The sequence below is a fragment of the Lissotriton helveticus genome, chromosome 8, assembly GCF_964261635.1.
Source record: "Lissotriton helveticus chromosome 8, aLisHel1.1, whole genome shotgun sequence".
Lineage (NCBI taxonomy): Eukaryota > Metazoa > Chordata > Amphibia > Caudata > Salamandridae > Lissotriton > Lissotriton helveticus.
This window is the reverse complement of record NC_136069.1, coordinates 23,281,809-23,303,173: the sequence shown is the minus strand read 5'-3', so window position 1 is coordinate 23,303,173 and position 21,365 is coordinate 23,281,809. Positions and strand designations below refer to the sequence as shown.

At 44.9% G+C, this 21,365-nt stretch overlaps 1 protein-coding gene across 46 annotated transcripts in view; it reads right to left on the bottom strand.

Annotated features, from left to right (window-relative positions):
- LOC144772242 (uncharacterized) overlaps positions 1-21,365 on the bottom strand; it is a 507,669-nt gene that overhangs the window by 185,421 nt on the left and 300,883 nt on the right. For all 46 annotated transcript variants that reach the window (XM_078656424.1, XM_078656425.1, XM_078656418.1 and 43 more), the window contains exon 15: positions 17,960-18,055. In XM_078656424.1, the coding sequence (XP_078512550.1) occupies positions 17,960-18,055 (96 nt within the window). The remainder of the gene's footprint in view (positions 1-17,959; positions 18,056-21,365) is intronic.

Here is a 21,365-nt window from a genome sequence, read left to right as displayed (position 1 = left end):
ACGTTGAAGGATACACTGTTCCAAAATATTGTGCATCTAATCTTTGTTTCCATAAGAAACCTGATCTGCAAACAAAAGTAATAACCTTCCTGTCGGTAAAATGGTAGACCGTGATGAAGAAAGAGAGACAGCTAGATTAGCAGCTGAAATAGTAGCAGCTGATAATACTATGCAAGAAACAGACCCGGATATAATACTCATCCCGGTCATCAAAAGGAGATCTATAACCTTAAAACTTATAGAAAATGGACTGACACCTAGAGGTGGCACAGTCATATTCGTAATTGAGGCACACAAATATCGGCAGACAGAGGTATACTATTCATGGATACATTTTCCAGCAGCAAATGCTGTAACAAAGTACTTCCACTATTACAAAACAGAGGAACCTCCTAATGAGTACACTCCTTTCGAGGAGGTGGAAGTACCACTTAAATTTCAAGAGCACCTGCTCTTATTTAATGGCGCCCTAAAACATAATAATCACATCACCAGGCTCGGTCCCTTAGGTAGACCAGGAGCAACGTGGCCGGTCCTAGCCGGATACACACCACATCCAGACATCGAAACACAGCTAAAACAATTAACAAAAGTACATAGACAATTAGTCCAATATGTGATGCGGACTTCAACAATTCAACCAGCAATTAAAATTCCACAGCTGACCCCTCATCAGGGGAACACAAATAAAATTACACCACAGAACATACAATCCTGCCTAGGTAAAGTACCAGCTAAACGGGAACAAATACCATTCTGGTTAGCACAAAAAATCACCCAAATAGAGGCGGTGTTTCCAGACACCACCCCGTTAGAAAAACACAGGATTCTGACTATCTGTCTTCCAATGGGAATCGCACCACACGTGGAGGACTGTGACACTTGGGGTACAGTCTTTGCTTCCATCTACACAAAAACGCACGGTGTTCCATCCATTTCGGTAATACCAGATGTGCTAAAACAAATTCAAGACGAATACGGTCCAGAACCCGCTTTAACTCTTGGTATGAAATTACTAAAAGACTTCAAGCAGGTCTCGGCTATATTATTAGCCAACATAAAGGGAGAAGCAGCAAACGTGGCGATCCGCCAGAGGTTAAAGGAGACAGATATAGCAGACCAACCAGCTGAAATTGCCAGAATTATAGAAAAATCCTATGAGGAACTAGGTAGAGATAGTTTAGGTGGAATACCAGTAAAACCACAACTGATTGAAAGTCCTGAAAAAATATTTTTTAATAATAATTCAACATCACAAAAAAAGAGCTGGGATGGAAACAAACAATCCAATCCTAAAGAAAAGAAATTCCAGTCCAGAGGAAGGTCTCCTCGGCGGAGAGAAAAATCTCCGAACCAAAGACACAGGTCACCCCAAAGTGACCCCTCTGGGAAAAGATATAACCTTAGAAATAGGGATAATATAAAGAAGCCTGATAGATATCAAGACATTGATACACGTCCCTCTCAATCTTTTCAGACTTCCTCGCAGAAATCGGAAAGAAGAGGACGATCAGAACAAAGAGAAGAGCACGCCAAGTCCAAAGACAAGGAACCTGCTCATCTAAAAAAGAAATTACAATTTCCAAAAAAGAAGGTAGCCAGTATTAAAGTAGTTAACAATGCCGAGAATACTGAGGACACAACTGAAAAACGGAGAATGGGCTCAGACAATGCTAGACAGCGCAGCAGAAGTGAGCATAGCTCGCAAAGTCCTTATGAATCATCTGGAGACAGTGGACACGAATGAATATCTTCAAGTGGAAACTGCAGACACCAGAGTTAGCAAACCTCACAAAATATATGAAATAACTTTACGTATAGAAGGGGATAAGACTAGAAAAATAAGGGGACTATTTTGGGATAATCTCTCCAAGGGCTATGACATCCTTCTAGCTGAAAAAGACTGGCCACCAGAGTTTGTCAGGGAGTGCCCTCATGGCGAAGAAATAATTATGCCTGCCTTCTCAAATCATATCCCAATTCATAAAAAATATACACTTGCCAGAAAGTGGGCAGTAGCTCTAGCTCCTGCTTTATATAAAAATCACGTAGGATGGGATGAGGACTCTCCTCCTCACAAAATCCAGTTAAAATCACAACCTACTGCACAGAGACAGTACCCAATTAAGCAAGAAGCTAAAAAACAGGTAAAAGAAATCCTAGATCAATTAGAATACCAGGGGGTGATTGAAACTTGCACCTCACAAATGAACAACCCTTTGTTTCCGGTCTCCAAACCAGACAATTCATATCGTCTAGTTTTGGATTACCGACACCTTAACTCATGTTGCAAAACTTTTGCAGTGCAAAACTCGCATAGTGCTGCACTAATGAATAACATAGTGCGCAAAAAATACAAAACAACATTAGACATCTCTAATGGATTCCTTTGTCAAAACATAGCACCAGAGAGCAGATATTTGTCTGCGTTCTCAATAAATGGCACTCAAAAACAATTCTGTCGGTTAGCCCAGGGGTACAAGAATAGCCCAGGGGTATTCTCAGCGAGAGTAACAGAATTACTACAAACATATGATGACGAAGCATTATCGTATGTCGACGACATATACTTAACAGATGATGACTTGGATACTCACTTGAAGAGAGTGAACACCATAATACTTGAGTTCGCAGCAGAGGGTTACAAATTCAACTTTAAAAAATCCAGAATTGCCCATCTAACAGTCCTGTTCTTAGGATATGAATTATCAAGTGAAGGCAAAAGCCTGGCTGACAATTTCCTAGAGAAATGTGCCGTACTCCAAGCACCTAGAACACTAAAAAACCTACAGTCAATTCTATGCTTCCTAAATTTCGGAAGAACATACATTGCAAATTACGCAGAAAGGGTCAAACCCCTTTATGATCTAATAAAATCAGATTTTAAAAGAACCAATTGGACTCAAATACACACAGAAATTCTGAGATCCTTACAAACATACATGTTAATTAAAACAAAATTAGAAACACGTGATAACACACGCAATCTTGTGATTCGAGTCATCCCAGGAAGATGCGGATTCACATACCTGACCTCTAATGAGGGAGAAAAGGTACCAATTGCATTCAAATCACACTTGTACACAGAAGCTGAAAAGAAATTCAGCATTAAAGAAAACATTGTTCATGCAGTTCAAACCGCAATAGCTAGAGAAAAAGATCTAGCTGACGGTAGACGTATCACAGTCAGAACAGCAGAATCAGCCTTTGAGGCATTAACAACACCGTGTAATTTACCAACAACAACATTGAATCCGGAATGGATACAATGGGTGAATTCCATTACAACGGACAAAGTATACTACTACTTTGATCCAGAACTAGAGGAACTGAAAAATCTAGAATATGAAAGAACATTCCCTCTGCCAATCGACATTCTGCCCTTACGACAATACGCTTGTGTAATCTATACAGACGGACATGCTCAACCCTCCGTTTGGGGAGAACAAGCATACAACCCCACATGTGAGATTACAAAAGAAGTGTGGAGCGGAGGTAAACGAAGACCTCTATTAACAAAAACACACTCAGTAGAAACGAATTAAGAACAACAGACTGAAATAATAGCATTGAAAATGGCGCTAGATAATGCGGATCGCGAATTCCCGACACTTATAGTGTCCGATTCATATTACTGCGTCAAATCATATAACAAGGATTTGCAGACATGGATTCAAAACGGTTACAAAGATGACACAGGTGCAACAACAAAGCAGAAACTGCTTTGGGAACAAATAGCTCTTTTACAAAAAGAACTACCAAAGACTCACGTGACACACTCACTGAGTCATCAGCGTGATGGCGTTCACGTTGCTGGGAATTCATTGGCTGAGACAGCCACAGCGGTAGCAACTAAATCGGCTTCCGTAGCTAGAAAAAAACGTACATTAAAATATATTGACGGTGAAACAGTGCTGGCGGTGAAAACGTCATCAAAAGGCGACTGCTCAGCGCTACCGATCAACTACCCACTCAATTATACATACATAATCGATGCAAACTCCGTCCCTTTTGCTCGAATCCCTGGAGTGGGGGATAGAGTAATTCCAAACATGGACAGGAGAACCTTGTTAATTGCAGACGCACATATGGGTGAGGGTCTCAGACACCTCAAACTAAAAGATTCTCTGGAAGAATTACAATCAAGGTACTGGTGGCCAGGCATGAGCCTGCATCATACCAATTTTGTAAAGAACTGCCCAAACTGTAACAGAAATCGCAGTGGTGAGAGAAACGGTGTAATACCGTGGCGTTTCACTCCAGAAAGAATCAACAGTAAAAAGCAAAGCGTCCGATTAACATATACAGGCTAGTTTCCAAGTCAAGTCATTATACTTTTATTCGACACATGTATCATAAAAAGTACAAACATATAATACACACATAATTATAAAACCAGTTCATCATTTACGAGAAAACATATAAAAGTTATGTGGAAAAATTGACTTGATGGACATTTTTTAAAAGCTTTGTCCTAATAATCCAGGCACATGATAAAAACTTTGCAACCCCACAGATAATAACCATAGAAGAGGTGTTGGAGGTAAGGATACGCAAAACTGATTTGTAATCCCTAACACCAAGGTTCTTTAATGCTGGTTTTAACCATTTGTTCCTAGGTAGGATGTATGCCTTACAGGCAAAAAAGAAGTGGGCCAATGATTCTTCGGGATTTGTACAGCCTGGAAACTTTATATCCTCTTCCCTCCTTTTATTCCACCTAGACGTGAAAATTTTGAGGGGCAATGTTCCATATCTAAATTTAAGATATAGAGTCCTTTCCCGAGGAATCTGAATAAAATCCAAGAACAATTCCAGTTTTAAAGTGCACTTATGGGTCAAAAAGATCTCAGTCAAATGTCCCCAATTTGGGTTCTGTAGCGCCCTGGCCTCTATCCAGTCCCAGTATAATTTTTTCACCACTTGTTTTGGTGGAGGGGATTGGGAGACCCATGCGTCACTTAAACCCACACTGGCTACAAGATGTTTTAAGACATTTAGCCACTTGATTTTGCCTGAAGTGTTTAGTTTTAACATTTCATCTAACACTAAGGCATAGTTAGCCAATTCGGGGGTCCTCCTCAAACGGACCCAATATAAGAGGGGACGAAGCTGAAGGATGTCCCGGATTGACCTTCTACCCAGATCTAAAAACAAAGGTTTAAGTGGAGTGGAGGTTGGAAGTGATACCAAGTCTCTCATAAACTTGTTCTCCGTTAGGACATGGTCATTGCTATTCTCAGTGCCCCATAATTCCGAGCCATAAACAGCTGAGGCAATTGCTTTACCCTCATAAACTGACAAGGCAGGGGCAACTGGCCTGCTCACGGAGAGACGTTGGTTTTTTAAAATAGTGCCGGAAACTCTTTTAAGATTTAAAATCATTTTACATATATGGGGTTCCCATTTCAAGTTGTTATTAATCCTAACACCGAGGTAATCAAACTCTTCGACCACCTCGAGGGGAGATCCATTCAAGGTCAAATGGATATTCCTATATTTTCTCTTGGCGGTCATAACCATTAATTTAGTTTTAGTTGTGTTTATTGTAAGTCCCAGTTCCTGACAAAAAACACTAAACTGGTCAAGAAGGGTTTGGAGACCTGTGGGAGTTTTTGATAACAGGAGGGTGTCGTCAGCAAAGAGGAGTGATGGCGTTTTCTCCCCAGCTATAATGGGGGCGTCTGCCGGCGTCTCTTGCAGATGTTTCACCACCCCGTTTATAAAAAGGGAGAACAAAGTAGGAGCCATCACGCACCCCTGCCGCACCCCTCTGTTGACAGGTATACTCTTAGTGAGTTGCCCCTGCGTCCCCCAACGTATCCTAGCATAGGTACCCTTATGGAGTTTGATAATAAAATTTAACAAATAGGATGGGAAACCCATATCCAATAGGACATTCCACAGTTTAACACGGGGTATTACATCAAAAGCAGTTTTTAAGTCTATGAACGCCAGGTAGAGACTCCCTCTGGCTATTGACACTGTTTTCCAAAAAACTGCACAAAATCTAAAAACTTGGTCAATTGCTCCTACATTGCTTCTGAATCCAGCCTGAAAGTGGGACAAGATGTTTTCTTCCATGAGCCAGCCCTCGATCCTATTTACAATGACCCTACCAACTACTTTTTGAATAACATCAATTAAACTAATTGGTCTGTAGTTGGCAGGGTCCTCTCTCTCACCCTTTTTAAAAATGGTGACAACTTCGGCACCTTTCCATGAGTCAGGTACTTGGTGGCCCAACTGAATGAGGTTCATAGTATTTACAATAAAATCAGCCCAAACCAATGGATTATGCCGCAATAAATCACCCGGAATTCCGTCCGGGCCGGGTGCCTTACCCGGTGTTATTTTGAGGATGGCCTCCTGTACCTCGCAGGGCGTGAACAATACATCTGTAAAGCCACCGTTTAGATGGGCCAAACAACCAGTATCTATTATTGGAGGTGCTGACGCAACTTCCGTGGAGCCTACGCCATATAATTTAGAAAAGTGGGAGTGCCATTGGGACTCAGTTATATGGTTTGGAATGGGCTCAGCACCTCGTCTATCAAGGGCGTTTATCAATTTCCAAAATACAGTAGCATTTTTCCCATGAGCCGCTTCCTTTAAAGCCTGCCAGTGTTCCTCTTCCCAATCTTTTTTGGCTTTCGCAATACTGGTGCGATAATCGTTTCTAGCTGATCTGGCTGCTGGTGCATCCTTTTTTTTTATAGCCAGGGAGATAGCTTTTCTTTTTTCTCTACAGGCGACAGTATACCAGGGGTTCCCCTTTCTTTGCAAGAGTTTAGTCGATGGGCATCCCTTGTTTTTTTTGGAGAAAAACATACTAATCTCCCCTGTTAGGTCTTTATACTTAGCTGCCAACACAGACCCCTGAAACTGGGGGGAAGTTTTGTTCACAGATGCCAGGGCAGATGAAGCAGCCAAAACTAGAACCCTGATATTCTCGAGTGTCCCTTCATTACACCTAACCACATTCCATTTAATCCTGCGATTACAGTTAGAAGGGACTAGTTCTTTGGTAATCAGCTCATTTGGGACATCTTCACCAATATTATCTCACTGGTCACTATCAATCCTTTGGCTAGCCTCCATATCAACAAGTTTGACCCATGACCATACATCCAAAAGGATGTAGTCAATCCGTGACGGGCAGCCTATTCGGTTGAAGGTCATAGCGCCCATACGGTCAGATGTGGTACGGCCGTTTAGGGCCCATAGGTCATGGGCAGACACCAGGGCATTCAACTGAATAGCTCGAGCCGACCACTTCATGATTGGGGCCAGAGATAAGGATGGGATGAGCTGGTTCCCTGGTTTATTATGAGAGCCCAAAAATTCGTCCTCATCAAGAGGCTCAAATGTACAATTAAAATCACCTCCCACTAGTACTGAGGATTTAGAGGGGAGGGCTGAAAGCCTATTGTCTAGCAGCTCTAGTATTGGTGAAGATTGGCCCCCTGGGAGCCCCCTGGCATAAATACAGAAAAGTTCGAAAACATTTCTGGTGGACTGCCTTTTAACAGTTATGTGAAGAATGTCATTGGAGGGGATATAGTTAACAGTAACCTCACAATTCAAATCTATCCTGATCCAAATGAGTAGTCCACCCGATGGGCGCCCCCTCCCAAGCTGTGTTGCAGGAACAAAGAATGTAGAATAGCCATGCTTGTGTTCTGGCTCTACACACCAGGTTTCCTGGAACATGCAGATATGGAAATCTTCTACGAAATTATTCCATTCCGGATCGGGCAGGTTTTTCTTTAAGCCCGCTATGTTCCAGGACAGGATTTTAACAAGGGAAGGGGACAGCGAGGGTGTTTCCGGGGGGGCCTGAATATCAATATCCCCTGTCAGGGGGTCTGGAATAATGCTATCCTGATCGGGTATTTCCTCCCTAGTAAAATCGAAAGAACCACTATCTACGGGAGTAATATCCTTTGTCAGGGGATCTGGAATAATGCTATCCTGATCGGGTATTTCCTCCCTAGTAACAACGATAGAACCACTATCGACGGGAGTAAGTACCCCACTACCATTGGGATCTTCAATGCACTGAGGTGATGGTCAGTCCACCTCTTCCAGCCCACTAAAACGATTATAACAAGGGAATAAGGGATAGTTAAGCTGTGGGCCCCATCCTTCTCCATTATACTGGGAATCACCCTTCCATTGATGCCCCCTCCTCCTATGGACTAGGTTCCATCCTTCCTCTGCAACCATTCCCCACTGTTGGGGATTCTGATAGATGGATGAAGCGTTCCCATTACTACCTCTCCCCAGACCTTTCTTAGCCGGCCTCAACCAACTCCATCTAACATCCTCGTGGCCCTCCTGTGCATAGAAAAAAGACAGGGGTTTGGCTGATACCACCGACTTGTTATCACATGGAGGAGAGGAACAAATAAATTCTACCAGTCGTGGGTCCTCAAACGTGATAACGACACAATCGCCCTTTATACTTTTCTTCTTCCCACCTACCCAAGGGGCTCGTTCAACCATAAGTATGTTCTTGTTTAGGCCAGGTGGTGGAGGGTAATTTTTGTCAAGCCAGTGGCATATTTTATTTTTAATCGCCCAGAAGGGTTCGGAGGTGGACATAGGCAGCTCGGGAATCCCCGTCAGAACGACCACATACGGACATGCATCAGGTGGTAGATTGAGGTTACGTCGCGTAGTGGTTTTTCTGGGCTGTGTCTGGGGAATGATAGAAGCTGGGTTATTGGGTGCCTTTCTAATCGCTGCGCTGGGTACATTTCTATTCGCTGCACTCGGGCATGTGGAGGTGGAGGGTTTGATGTTATTCACTATATTAGTTGCCGGCTGGGAAGTGGTGGATGAGCTGATTGTGGGAGCCGGAATACTCCCCATGGGTGGATTTGTGTTGACGGTCCCAATATTAGTGACAGGCGGTAAAACCACCGAAGTACAGGGGCCAGGGGTAATCAACCTAGGGTCTTGCAACGCAAGAATAGTGGCAAGTTGATTTTCTATGTTAGAGAGCCTAGTCTCCAGAGGCGAGAGCAATGATTTTAACAAGGTAGACATAGAGTCCATTAGAGAGTCAAGCCCATCCCCTGAATTAATTGATGAGTCATTGCTTCCGCTGATATCCAAAATGCTGGCCAGGCTGCTATTGTGTGTTATATCGTCCGGAACCCCTAAAGATAATAAATGAGGAGTAGAATCTAAAGGGTCAGACTCACGATGGTCAATGGGGGCCTGGGAGGTCCCATCATCAGCCATCGCCACAACCAGATTAACCCCCCCAGAGTTAGAGCCCATGCTCCCTTGTGAAGTTATGGCGGGGTTATCAGTTGGAGGGTTTGTTGACTTCGAGACATTTGGAGCTGACATAATAGTGTCTAACCCACCCGCCTGAGAAGAGTCAATGTCGCCATGATTAGCTATCACGGGTGGGTGGGGGATGTTAGAGGGTAATGTGCTCATAGCGTGGGCATTGATGGGTATTGATGATGAACATATGGCAGGAGTGGAATCATTAATGGGCATCCCAGCAGGAGGAACAAGGTTAATTAGACCTTGGGGCGGGGAATGTATTAGTGCTATGTTGCCCAATGAAGACCTTTTCGCTTGAGCAAGATCCAACGAAACCCTCCTTTCCATTAGAGAAATACCCTGATCTATCAGAGAGTTTGTCCGAGAGATGAAATTATCTAGGGTGCCAATTACTTTTTTAGTTTTGTCATTGCCAGCTCTCTGGCTTCTAGTTTTACGGGTGGACATATCTGGCAGGACAAATAGCAACAGAAGACAATAAAATAATACTAACAGATGACCCCAAATTGACAATAAGCACAAAACGAGTGAATAAAACTGCACAGAAAATAAAATACCCAACAAAAATTGTCCGGATGGCTTCAAGCATAGAGTCAATGGGCAATTAAAATACGAAGCTAGGATGCAGTGGAGAATAGAGGTATTCCCAGGCCAGGCACTACAGGCCACGGAGGGCCACAGAGGGCCCGCCATTTGCCCGGGCTTAGCCCCGGGCGCTCCCGCGCGCTCCCGCGCAGCGTAAGGCTTCCAAATTTATAATCCTGGGACCAATAGGGCGGGGTGGGGGCGGGGCGGTCAGGGAGAGCGGGGCCAGGTGACTCGGCCAGAGACACCGGGACTCCTGGGAAAGCGAGTCCCGGGTCGCGCTCGCAGCCCTGCTGCCTCGCACACCCCACAGGAGCAGCTGAAATACGGGAGCAATAGGAACGTCAGGCAGGTGGGCAACGAAGCGGGACCCGCGGAGCGGGTACCGCGAGGCGTGGGTGGGAGAGCCTGGTAGGAGCAGCAACGCCGGATCCAAAGTCAGCCAAGGAGTGTCCCACGAAGAAAAGTTCCTTGCCTCTTTTCACCTGCTGCAGCTGGGGCGGGGCGGTCAGGGAGAGCGGGGCCAGGTGACTCGGCCAGAGACACCGGGACTCCTGGGAAAGCGAGTCCCGGGTCGCGCTCGCAGCCCTGCTGCCTCGCACACCCCACAGGAGCAGCTGAAATACGGGAGCAATAGGAACGTCAGGCAGGTGGGCAACGAAGCGGGACCCGCGGAGCGGGTACCGCGAGGCGTGGGTGGGAGAGCCTGGTAGGAGCAGCAACGCCGGATCCAAAGTCAGCCAAGGAGTGTCCCACGAAGAAAAGTTCCTTGCCTCTTTTCACCTGCTGCAGCTGGGGCGGGGCGGTCAGGGAGAGCGGGGCCAGGTGACTCGGCCAGAGACACCGGGACTCCTGGGAAAGCGAGTCCCGGGTCGCGCTCGCAGCCCTGCTGCCTCGCACACCCCACAGGAGCAGCTGAAATACGGGAGCAATAGGAACGTCAGGCAGGTGGGCAACGAAGCGGGACCCGCGGACCGGGTACCGCGAGGCGTGGGTGGGAGAGCCTGGTAGGAGCAGCAACGCCGGATCCAAAGTCAGCCAAGGAGTGTCCCACGAAGAAAAGTTCCTTGCCTCTTTTCACCTGCTGCAGCTGGGGCGGGGCGGTCAGGGAGAGCGGGGCCAGGTGACTCGGCCAGAGACACCGGGACTCCTGGGAAAGCGAGTCCCGGGTCGCGATCGCAGCCCTGCTGCCTCGCACACCCCACAGGAGCAGCTGAAATACGGGAGCAATAGGAACGTCAGGCAGGTGGGCAACGAAGCGGGACCCGCGGAGCGGGTACCGCGAGGCGTGGGTGGGAGAGCCTGGTAGGAGCAGCAACGCCGGATCCAAAGTCAGCCAAGGAGTGTCCCACGAAGAAAAGTTCCTTGCCTCTTTTCACCTGCTGCAGCTGGGGCGGGGCAGTCAGGGAGAGCGGGGCCAGGTGACTCGGCCAGAGACACCGGGACTCCTGGGAAAGCGAGTCCCGGGTCGCGCTCGCAGCCCTGCTGCCTCGCACACCCCACAGGAGCAGCTGAAATACGGGAGCAATAGGAACGTCAGGCAGGTGGGCAACGAAGCGGGACCCGCGGAGCGGGTACCGCGAGGCGTGGGTGGGAGAGCCTGGTAGGAGCAGCAACGCCGGATCCAAAGTCAGCCAAGGAGTGTCCCACTTATAATGTAGATCCTCAGCACTCGGCGGACGTCTGGACTGTTATACAAAGATTTGCGAGTCTAAATGGCATATACGCTAGGAGCATGCTACGTTTGACCATTGTTTTCACTTTAGCCCTTAAGCCTGAGGGGAAACATGGCCAAATGAGCATAGCACAGCGGGAATCTTCTCACTTCCTTCCTGAGGGATACGGGATGGTGTAAAGAAAAAACCAAGGCATAAAGCTATCTATAACGGAAAGGATATTAGGTTCGGGAGCTGGGTGGGTCAAACATCTAATAAGTGTCCAACGTAGTCTAAATAACCTGCCAAGAAATTCTCTGAAGGGATTCAGTCCGTACGAATTATTATTTGTAACTAGGATGTTAGTCTTAGACCTCGACAGTCAGACTTCAGTGGTGAAGGAAAAAAGCTTTGATATCAAAGATCGTTTGGCTATTTTGCAGGACTTAAATGAAACAAGAAAAGACCTGAAGCAACATAAAGTTGAAACAGCAGCCAACAACCACTGAAGAACCACCACCTGTCCCAGCAAGACCTGTCTGGATTCCAAAAGTCGGGGATCTAGTCAGAGAAATGATCGCGGTAAAGAAGGAATTTGGGCGTTCTTACAGAAAAGCAGTTCCTGTCTTGTCTGTCAACGGGACAAGATCAGTTGTACTACCGCCGCTTGCTGGTAAAAAGGAGAACCGAGTTGTATCCATCGACCTGGTAAAACCACAATCATGTGGCCGATAAATAGTAGGCCAAGTGGACTCCCGATAAGTAGTAGAACACCAAGATTTGCTACAAACACAGAGGTTCAATCTAAGAGGCTAATCACATTCGAAACGCCTACAGAACTACAACAAGGACTATGCAACAATGCAATGGAACTTAGACCTCTGAAAACCCAAATAATAACATTTAGCAGAGACACACCAATCTATAATGAAGTAACAAACGACTATGCAAGAAACAGTAATCCTGAAGCAATTGGAACTATTGACAGAACTGCATCCGGCTACTTCATAAACTTCGATGATTCCTCTGAAGGCTTCACTGAATCAAAACCACAGCCATCAACAAAAACCTTTAAAGATAAAGTTAAAGTACTTTTGAAACAACTGAAAGAAACATATCTGATTTCTCCATGGATTGAATTTTGGGTGGGTTTTGGTGCATTTATCCTCATACTTTGGCTCATCATGGTACTAACTTTGGGACGCTTCATTGAGGGAAAATATGCTAAAATGGACACAGCAAGTCAGAAAATCAACTTGATCCTCAAACCACACACATCTTCACACGTCGAGAAAAGAGAACTTTCTTCAGTCAACTTCACAGCCAATCCTATACCGGGTGGGGTAGCATGGGACAACACTGACTATGAAATTTATGGTCCGGTCGAAATCCTGAAATATCCACACCAAATTAAGATCTCGTTGAGTGACTTTGTAAAACCAAGCTCATTTGCTGATGATTGGGACTTTGAAAGTATAAATAATATGATGTCTGACTTAGTGATGTCTGCTAAATTTACCAAACATGATTATTTGCAGGGTTCGACAAATTATGATAGTATGTACTGTTATAACCACTATGGTAACCATTTTCTACATAGATCTGCACAACCTAGAAATGTTTTAAATTATAATCAATGGGAACATTGTGCAACCCCTCCAAAAGGAAGCTCAAGAACCGTTTATGACAAATATTCATACTTTTCAGGTTTTAACACAAGTAATGCTGAAACATTTTATTTCAAATTGTCAAATAAGACAGGGACAAAGACCATGATAACAAACACGAAATTGATATATTCAGACTCATTCTTTGAACAAATGAATACTTTTGTTTTTGATTATTGGGACAAAAATGTTGAAGTAAAGAGTGTTTGGGGTACAAAAGAATGGCAAGTACAGGGTATAGAATCTTTGTTTAGAGCCTGCATGATCCCAGAACAAATTATATTTTTAAATGACACTGTTCAACAAACTACCTGTCTTGGCTTAGCCAAAATCAAAGACTTAAATAAACCATCTATTCCAAAACTAACAATGAACAGCAATAGCTCTACAGATGAAGAGATAGACGTAAATTATGTATTAAACCAAAACAGAACACATCCTGATTGGAAAAAGTGGTTGATCTGGCCCACAGATACTAATAACTGTCAAGATAGACTCCTGAACAAAACACAGGGGTTCAAAATGACCAGGCCAGACCCTAGATATTCCCAAAGACAACACCCAGGGATAATAACCACCTACAGTGTGGGCAAATTATGCCTTCAGTGGCTACAAACTTCCACACTGGCAGAAATTAAGCAGCACCTAACTTTACTTACTGATGGTGCTGACTTGCGTGATTTCATTATGGGACCGCGCAAACAGCGTCAAAAACGTTTCATAGCAGCCTCTGTATATGCAGCTTACAACGAGGCCTGGAAGGTGACTCAAATTGAAACAGCAGAAAGAATACGGGAAATTGACCGTATTAATTTGGAAAAATCACTTTCTGTAGTGGACAATGGGTTAATGACTCTGTCCTCCAGAATTTTTTCTCTGGACAGCATTGTGTCTTCAGCAATCGACATAATATCGCAAGACTTACTGTTGTTACAACACGGTCAGTCCCAATTGCGTTCTATTGTACAGCTTGGCTGGACGTTACAAAATCTGCGTTCAGGCTATGTGCCTTGGCGTTTAATCAACACGTCACTATTCAATATCTTTAACCTTACTGATAAACAAATCAGTATGGCACAAAAGGGTGCTGATTATACAATCCTGAGCATTGAGAAACTCGAGAGATTACCAGTGACAATGTCAGAACGACCTGTCAGTGAATGGATAATACATGGGATAATTAATATTCCAATATCAACCTTCAGGTTTCAATACTGCCAAAAATATATACAGGCTGGCATGTACGAAAAATTGGGAAAAGGGTACATTAAAACAACATGGAACTTGCCCTATTCACATGCATGTGTCAGTAATAAAGGACAGAAAGTGTTTCTTAGTGGCAATAATTGTGCGATGTCACTAAGCGGTACACTTCTGTGTAATGGAATTAGTTTGCATGGAGCCTGTGAAGGGAACTCAAATAACCTTTCATGTCACCAGCTAGGCACACCTGCAACAGAGATAGAACCATTCTTTCAAAGACTCTATAATGGGAGTTACGTTCTAATTGTGGACCGCAGATGTTGTAGTCTTATGCCCGGGACTCCTTATCTCGTAACTACGACTGCGAAGGTCAAGTGCTGTGGACGCTTATTGTTCCCCAGCTCCCTTCCAGACAGGGAGGCAAGGGCATGGCCCAACTTGAAAATTACTTCTATTCGAATAGATACTTTAAGCAGAATGAAAACAGTGCTTCTTCAGACGCCGACAAGGCTCACGTCATCAAAAGAAACGTATGATCTCCTAGTCGCAAGGACGACTGCAGAGATTCACTCCTTATTATCAACTAATTCCCCCATACATTTCGCAGAAATCCTGAATGAAATCTTAAATATTTCTGATACCAGTGGAGTCTCAAAAGTATTTAAGACAGTATTTTCGATGGCATTAACACCATTCAAAGCCATACTGGGTTTTTTTCCAGATTTCGTCCATTCGATTTTTGGCGGACTCCCCCTCATTTTAGGACTAATTGCAGGAATCCTATTCTTAGTCCTTATATTTCGTTATGGCAAACCATGTCACAGACAAAACACCTGCGACAAAGGAAGAAACAATCCTAGCCATTGGATACCGGGACCGGATATCAAAAATCCTGGGACTATCCGGGCTTAGAGACCTGAACATGACTTGGTTTCTTTCATTTCGACCAATGTGGCATCGATGTGTTTTACCTGTATTAAGGTGCTTGCTATGCGGAGAAGAATGCGTGTTAGACACCTGTCTGACGCTACAATCGGATGCGCCAATGGATGCAGAAACATTGTTGAGTCCAATAAAGGCTCATGCTTTGTGCTGCCCTCAACGGCTACCAATCCTGATGACGGCATTCGTGGAAGCTTCACCACTACGATTAAGGGGTAGTGAAGTTCAAGATGAAAGCAGCATTGATCAGGTACGACATTCTGTCAGCAATACTAATCAAAATGTCAATGGAGACAATCATGCGCACGAATGCATGGTTACACCTTTTTCCGAGTTAGTGGAACTCTCCCAGGAAGCTGTTGACAACTTTTTCGAGAGTCTAAATGATATGATGTTCTCACCAGAGCAGAAATAGAGACTTTTGAGCAAGCTCGTACACGGCGTTCCCTGAATTTGGCCTTCAACTAGAATAGCAAAATACCATGAACAATTTTCCCTCCAGTTCACGGACAGCAATTTGTTTCAGCAGCCCCAAAATATTTTTCGAATTTTTCGGGACACTTATCTTCTGCTTAAAGTAAGAACTATTCTTAGAGAACTAAAATTTCTAATTTTAGATAGTTTATAGACATTAGCTGCCTGCTGGTATGTTCATAATTATTTTATTCTGTGATGGAATGGTCTCGAACCTTTTTTCTGTATTAAGAGCCATTTCATGTGTAAATTCTCATATACCAATTAGCAATAATGTATACAAATGCGTGATTACTTTAGCATTATTCTACAGCTTGAGTGCATATAATACATGTGACTTTTTTCGTATATTAGATAATTTCAAAATGCATTTATGTATTTTGGGGTGGTAAGGTATACACGATACTCTACAGTATGTTTTACTATGCATAGATTCGTAAATATGTCCATAGTTAGCGTGGAGTGGGTGTGATGTATTCCTATAGGTTCTGTATCGATCCCCCTATTCCTGACCCTATTCTGGTTAACAAGTTAACTAGCAGCCATCCCATGAGGCAGAAAACCCCCATGATGCAGGAACCGTTATCTGATTAAGCCACACTACGGCACAGGAACGTGTTATCTGATTAGGTCATAACGCTTGCCATCTAATTAGACAAGCGATATTCCTCCAGCCCCTGATAAGGCATACGGAGTTCTCAAAACAAATCAAACCTATGACAACCTGGGAAAAACCCTGCGGCCATTGTTTTGATTTCACCAAGAACTTCAGCAAAAGAATGTGCTAACGACCAGGTCGTATGACATCCTTATTGACGTATCTATGTCCATCCTTACGTCAATCTCGGCACCTTAAAGGTATAAATATTACCGATATTGCCCTATGCAAACACACACGGTGGTGACGAGATCGGAGCAGCCAGACTTGCCGAAGCCCAGAGCAGAGCAGACCCCGCTGGCGCAGCCCCGCCTTCCTGACGCGCTGAGAACGAGAAGCTGCCTTTTCTCCTGCAGAGAAATCCAGCTCCGGCGCTTCCGGGTAGCTCTCGCAGGCAGCCTGGAATATCGAGACCAGAGACGAGAGATACCATCCCTCATTCATCCTAGATTCCAGGTACAGAACTGAATAACCCCTTGCAGAGAATTCTTTAGTCAGTCACTTGGCAAAACAAACTTAACTTAAACTGTCTAAGAATGCACGTACTGACTGAGTAAAATAAGTTGTCTTTTGTTTTCACACGACTCTAGAGATACACTCTTGATTAGGGGAGAGCAAAGTTGTCATGTTCTATGGTTGTCAGAAACTAAATCCCTTCTTGTCTATCCAGGGAGGTTCAACTCCTCCTTGCCTATTCGAGAAAGTTTCTAGTGAACTCTGAGCTAGCTGGCAAACCCAAAACGTTAAGTCTAATATCGACAGTAGTAGACCTAGTTAACGTCTGGTCTAGGCCTATACTATTGAAGGTATTATTCCAATGCGCAGAGCCTATTGGGATAATAGGAACTACACTACAGGCAGTCTCAAACAAAACTCTGCTACAAACTTCAGTGAGTTTATTGCTTGGGTTCAGCTATCTTCAAACAACAAGGCATCCAAGGGATCTAGCTAGTTGTCCAAGAAGCAGCATATATCTCTAATCCATCTAAAGGACTCATGGTGTAATTTCTCCTATACACATCTTCTGAGATTGCACAAAGTAAACAGGTAAGACCGGTTTAGGTTTATATGTACGCCTGAAACCAGGCTGAAAAATCCATCTCATCCAATAGGCAGGTAAAGCATGCGCCAGATCCAGCACATTCAACAGTCGTCCACGGACAGGGAGATTTTTTCAGATTGGAGGCGTAATGATTGTATTCACCATTTTCTTATCAACATAGATTTGTCTTTGGCTTTCACAAAGCCACCCACTGGTTCTTGCGTAGTAATTCCAAAGCATAGCTCAAAGCCTTGCACTGATATTTGCATTTATTGACAAAGATGGCAGTTTCATAATTCTGCCCTTTTTTCAGAATACTATTTAGTTCACTTTGTGTGGCTTTAACAACGAGAAAACTATCTCCAATATAACAGCAAATGTTGCTCTCACACCACTGTTAAGCAAATAAAATAAGTACATGACTTGCCTGTCTTTTCTTGTTCATTATTCTTCTTCTTCTGGATCCTGGGCTTCTTGGAAACAGGAATGCACGATGAATTCCAAGTGTTAGCAAATGGATCATCTAAAAGAAAGGCAGAATATACGGTAGAAAGTAAACTTAATAGTAGATTAGAAGGACTCAGCGCTTGGTGGACGGGTGAGGGGTAGGAGTGCTCTTCAGATTTTGCCTGAAATAAATTGCCACCCTATTGGCAGGTTACAAAATGGTACTTTATAATAAATCACCAACACTGGGAAGAGGACAGTAAGAATCCTAGAAAATTGTCATAGGAACACGGCATTGCGCGTGACTCCGCCTGACGTCACTGACTCCTTATTAGGCCTACGTCGGCGTGATGACATCAGTTCCGCCCTTTTTTCCGTGCCTTCGAGGCATCCGGACGGACCAATGACAGTAGATATATACATATATAGTACACACAGTACATGATATCCAAAATAACACACATAGTGTGTAGACAATGCATGAACAACTCTCTCTAATATATAATATATATATATATATATATATATATATATATATATATATATATATATATATATGCATAAATACATTTAAAACATGTCATAAATCAGGTATAGAAGTGTGGACAACGGGGAGGCGGGTGGGCATGTGAGGAATCCACAGGCAGATACTGTATCCACCAGAAAAAGCATTACTGAAGGTAAGTAACTTGTTCTTCTGATGGATACATCTGCCCGTGGATTCCGCACCTTGTGAATAGAGTCCCACAGCAGTCCCCACTCCTGGAGGAGGGTGTCCACTCTCCTTTACCAGAAAATCCGGGAGGAGAGAACGCGCAAAGTGGCCTTCCCTCCTCACTTCGGAATCTAAGCAGTAATGCTTCGCGAAAGTGTGGAGGGAAGCCCAAGTCACTGCTCTACAAATATCCTCTACAGGTACACCCCTAGACAAAGCAGATGTAGAAGACTTTGCTCTAGTAGAGTGAGCTCTTGTTCCCTCTGGAGGTTCCTTACCAGCCAGGGAGTAGCAGATCTTGATACATAGTATGATCCATCTTGAAAGTGTGCGCTTGTGCACTGCTCTTCCTTTTCTGCAGCCAGCAAACCCAACAAAGAGCTGGTCATCCACTCGATAGTCTCTTGTCCTATCAAGATAAAAGCTCACCGCCCTCTTCGGGTCCAAGCGGTGAAGTCTCTCCTCCTCCTTGGAAGGGTGAGGGGGAGGATAGAAGGTAGGTAGGGTAATGGACTGTCCTAGATGGAAGGGAGTTACCACCTTAGGCAGAAAAGCAGCCCTGGTCCTAACAACCATTCGTTCAGCATGAATGGTCAAGAACGGGGGCTTTGAACTAAGAGCTTGAAGCTCACTTACCCTCCTCGCCGAGGTAATTGCCACCAGGAAGACCGTCTTAAAAGATAGAAGTCTCATGGGACACTTGTGCAAAGGTCCGAAAGGAGAATCCATCAGAAATATAAGCACAAGATTCAAGTCCCATTGACGCACAATAAAGGGAGTAGGAGGAAATTTATTCGTAAGACCCTTTAAAAACCTTAGAACCACAGGAGATTTAAATAAAGGCGGCTGATACGGCAAGCAGAGAAATGCCGGCAAAGCCGAAAAATAACCTTTAACTGTAGCTACAGCAAACCCTTTCTGAGCCAGGAAAAGAGCAAATTGTAGTATATCAGACAAACGAGCCCTCAAAGCGTCAATGGATTTCTCCCCACACCAGGACACAAATTTAGACCATCTATATCAATAGATCGACTTGGTGGAATCACGCCTGGCCGATAGAATGACATCCACCACATCATGTGGGAGTGAAAAGGAATTCAGGTTGCCCCGTTCAATCTCCAGGCATGAAGGTGTAAGGTCTGGAGGTGGCGGTGTAGAACCTGCCCCTCCATCTGAGAGAGGAGATCTGCCCTGAGAGGGAGACGGAGCGGCGGGCACGAGGAGAGGTGGAGAAGATCTGTGTACCACACCTTTCTTGGCCAATCCGGGGCGATCAATATGACTTGGGCCCGGTCTTGGCGAATCTTCCTCAGAACCAGAGGAATCAAGGGTATGGGAGGAAACGCGTAAAGGAGCTGTGAGTCCCAACTCAACTGGAACGCGTCCCCCAAGGCTCCCTGCATCGGAAACTGGAGACTGCAGAATGACGGGCAGTGAGCATTCTCGTGAGTGGCGAACAGGTCCACCCGAGGAGTTCCCCACGTCCGAAAGACGTGAGGAAGTACCTTTGGATGAAGCCTCCACTCGTGGTCGGCTGAGAACTGCCGGCTGAGACTGTCTGCACGCACGTTCAGAACCCCGGCCAGATGATTTGCCATCAGACAAATCTGATGATCCTGAACCCAGGACCAGAGACGCAGAGCCTCTCTGCAGAGACACTGCGACCGCACTCCTCCCTGTTTGGTGATGTACCACATCGCGGTGGTGTTGTCTGTCAGGATCTGAACCGACCGACCACGAAGAGAAGGGAGGAAGGCCTTGAGTGCCAAACGTATCGCCCGCAATTCCAGAAGGTTGATGTGAAGCAACCTTTCCTCTGGAGACCAAAGACCCTTGATCTCTAGGTCCCCCAGATGAGCACCCCACCCTAGAGAGGATGCATCCGTTATCACTGTGGCCACCGAAGGACGAAGTTGGAAGGGCTTTCCTTGAGATAGATTGCCCTCCACACTCCACCAAGACAGATCCGCTGCAGTTTCTCTGGAGATCCTGATAGACTCCCTGAGATCTCCGTTGTGTTGATACCACTGCCTGTGGAGGCACCACTAGAGTGCCCTCATACGCCAGCGTGCATGGTTGACCAACAAAATGCAGAAAGCCATCAGACCGAGCAGACGAAGTACCTTCAAGACTGGAATGACCGCTCCATTGTGAAATAAAGGAATCATTTCCTGTATGTCGAGAATCCGTTGAGGAGGAGGGAATGCCCGACATACAGTTGTGTCCAGTACCGCGCCAATGAACAGGTTGCGCTGGGAGGGCACCAGGTGAGATTTGGGGACATTTATCGAAAAACCCAAACTATACAACAACTGAGTTGTGACTTGCAGATGAGGGAGCACTTTCTCCGGAGATTCTGCTTTGATCAGCCAATCGTCCAGATAACGGAATACTGGAATCCCTGACCTTTTGAGATGTGCAGCCACCACAGCCATCACCTTGGTAAAGACTCGAGGCGCAGTAGTTAGACCAAAAGGAAGGACCGCAAACTGGTAGTGTTGTGATGCCATCGTAAAACGGAGATACTTCCTGTGCGACTTCAGAATGGGAAGGTGAACATACGCATCCTGCAAGTCGATCGACACCATCCAGTCTTCTTCCAGCAGCGCTTGAAGAACCTGCACAAGGGTGAGCATCTTGAGCTATTCCTGCTTCAGGTAAGGTTCAAGAT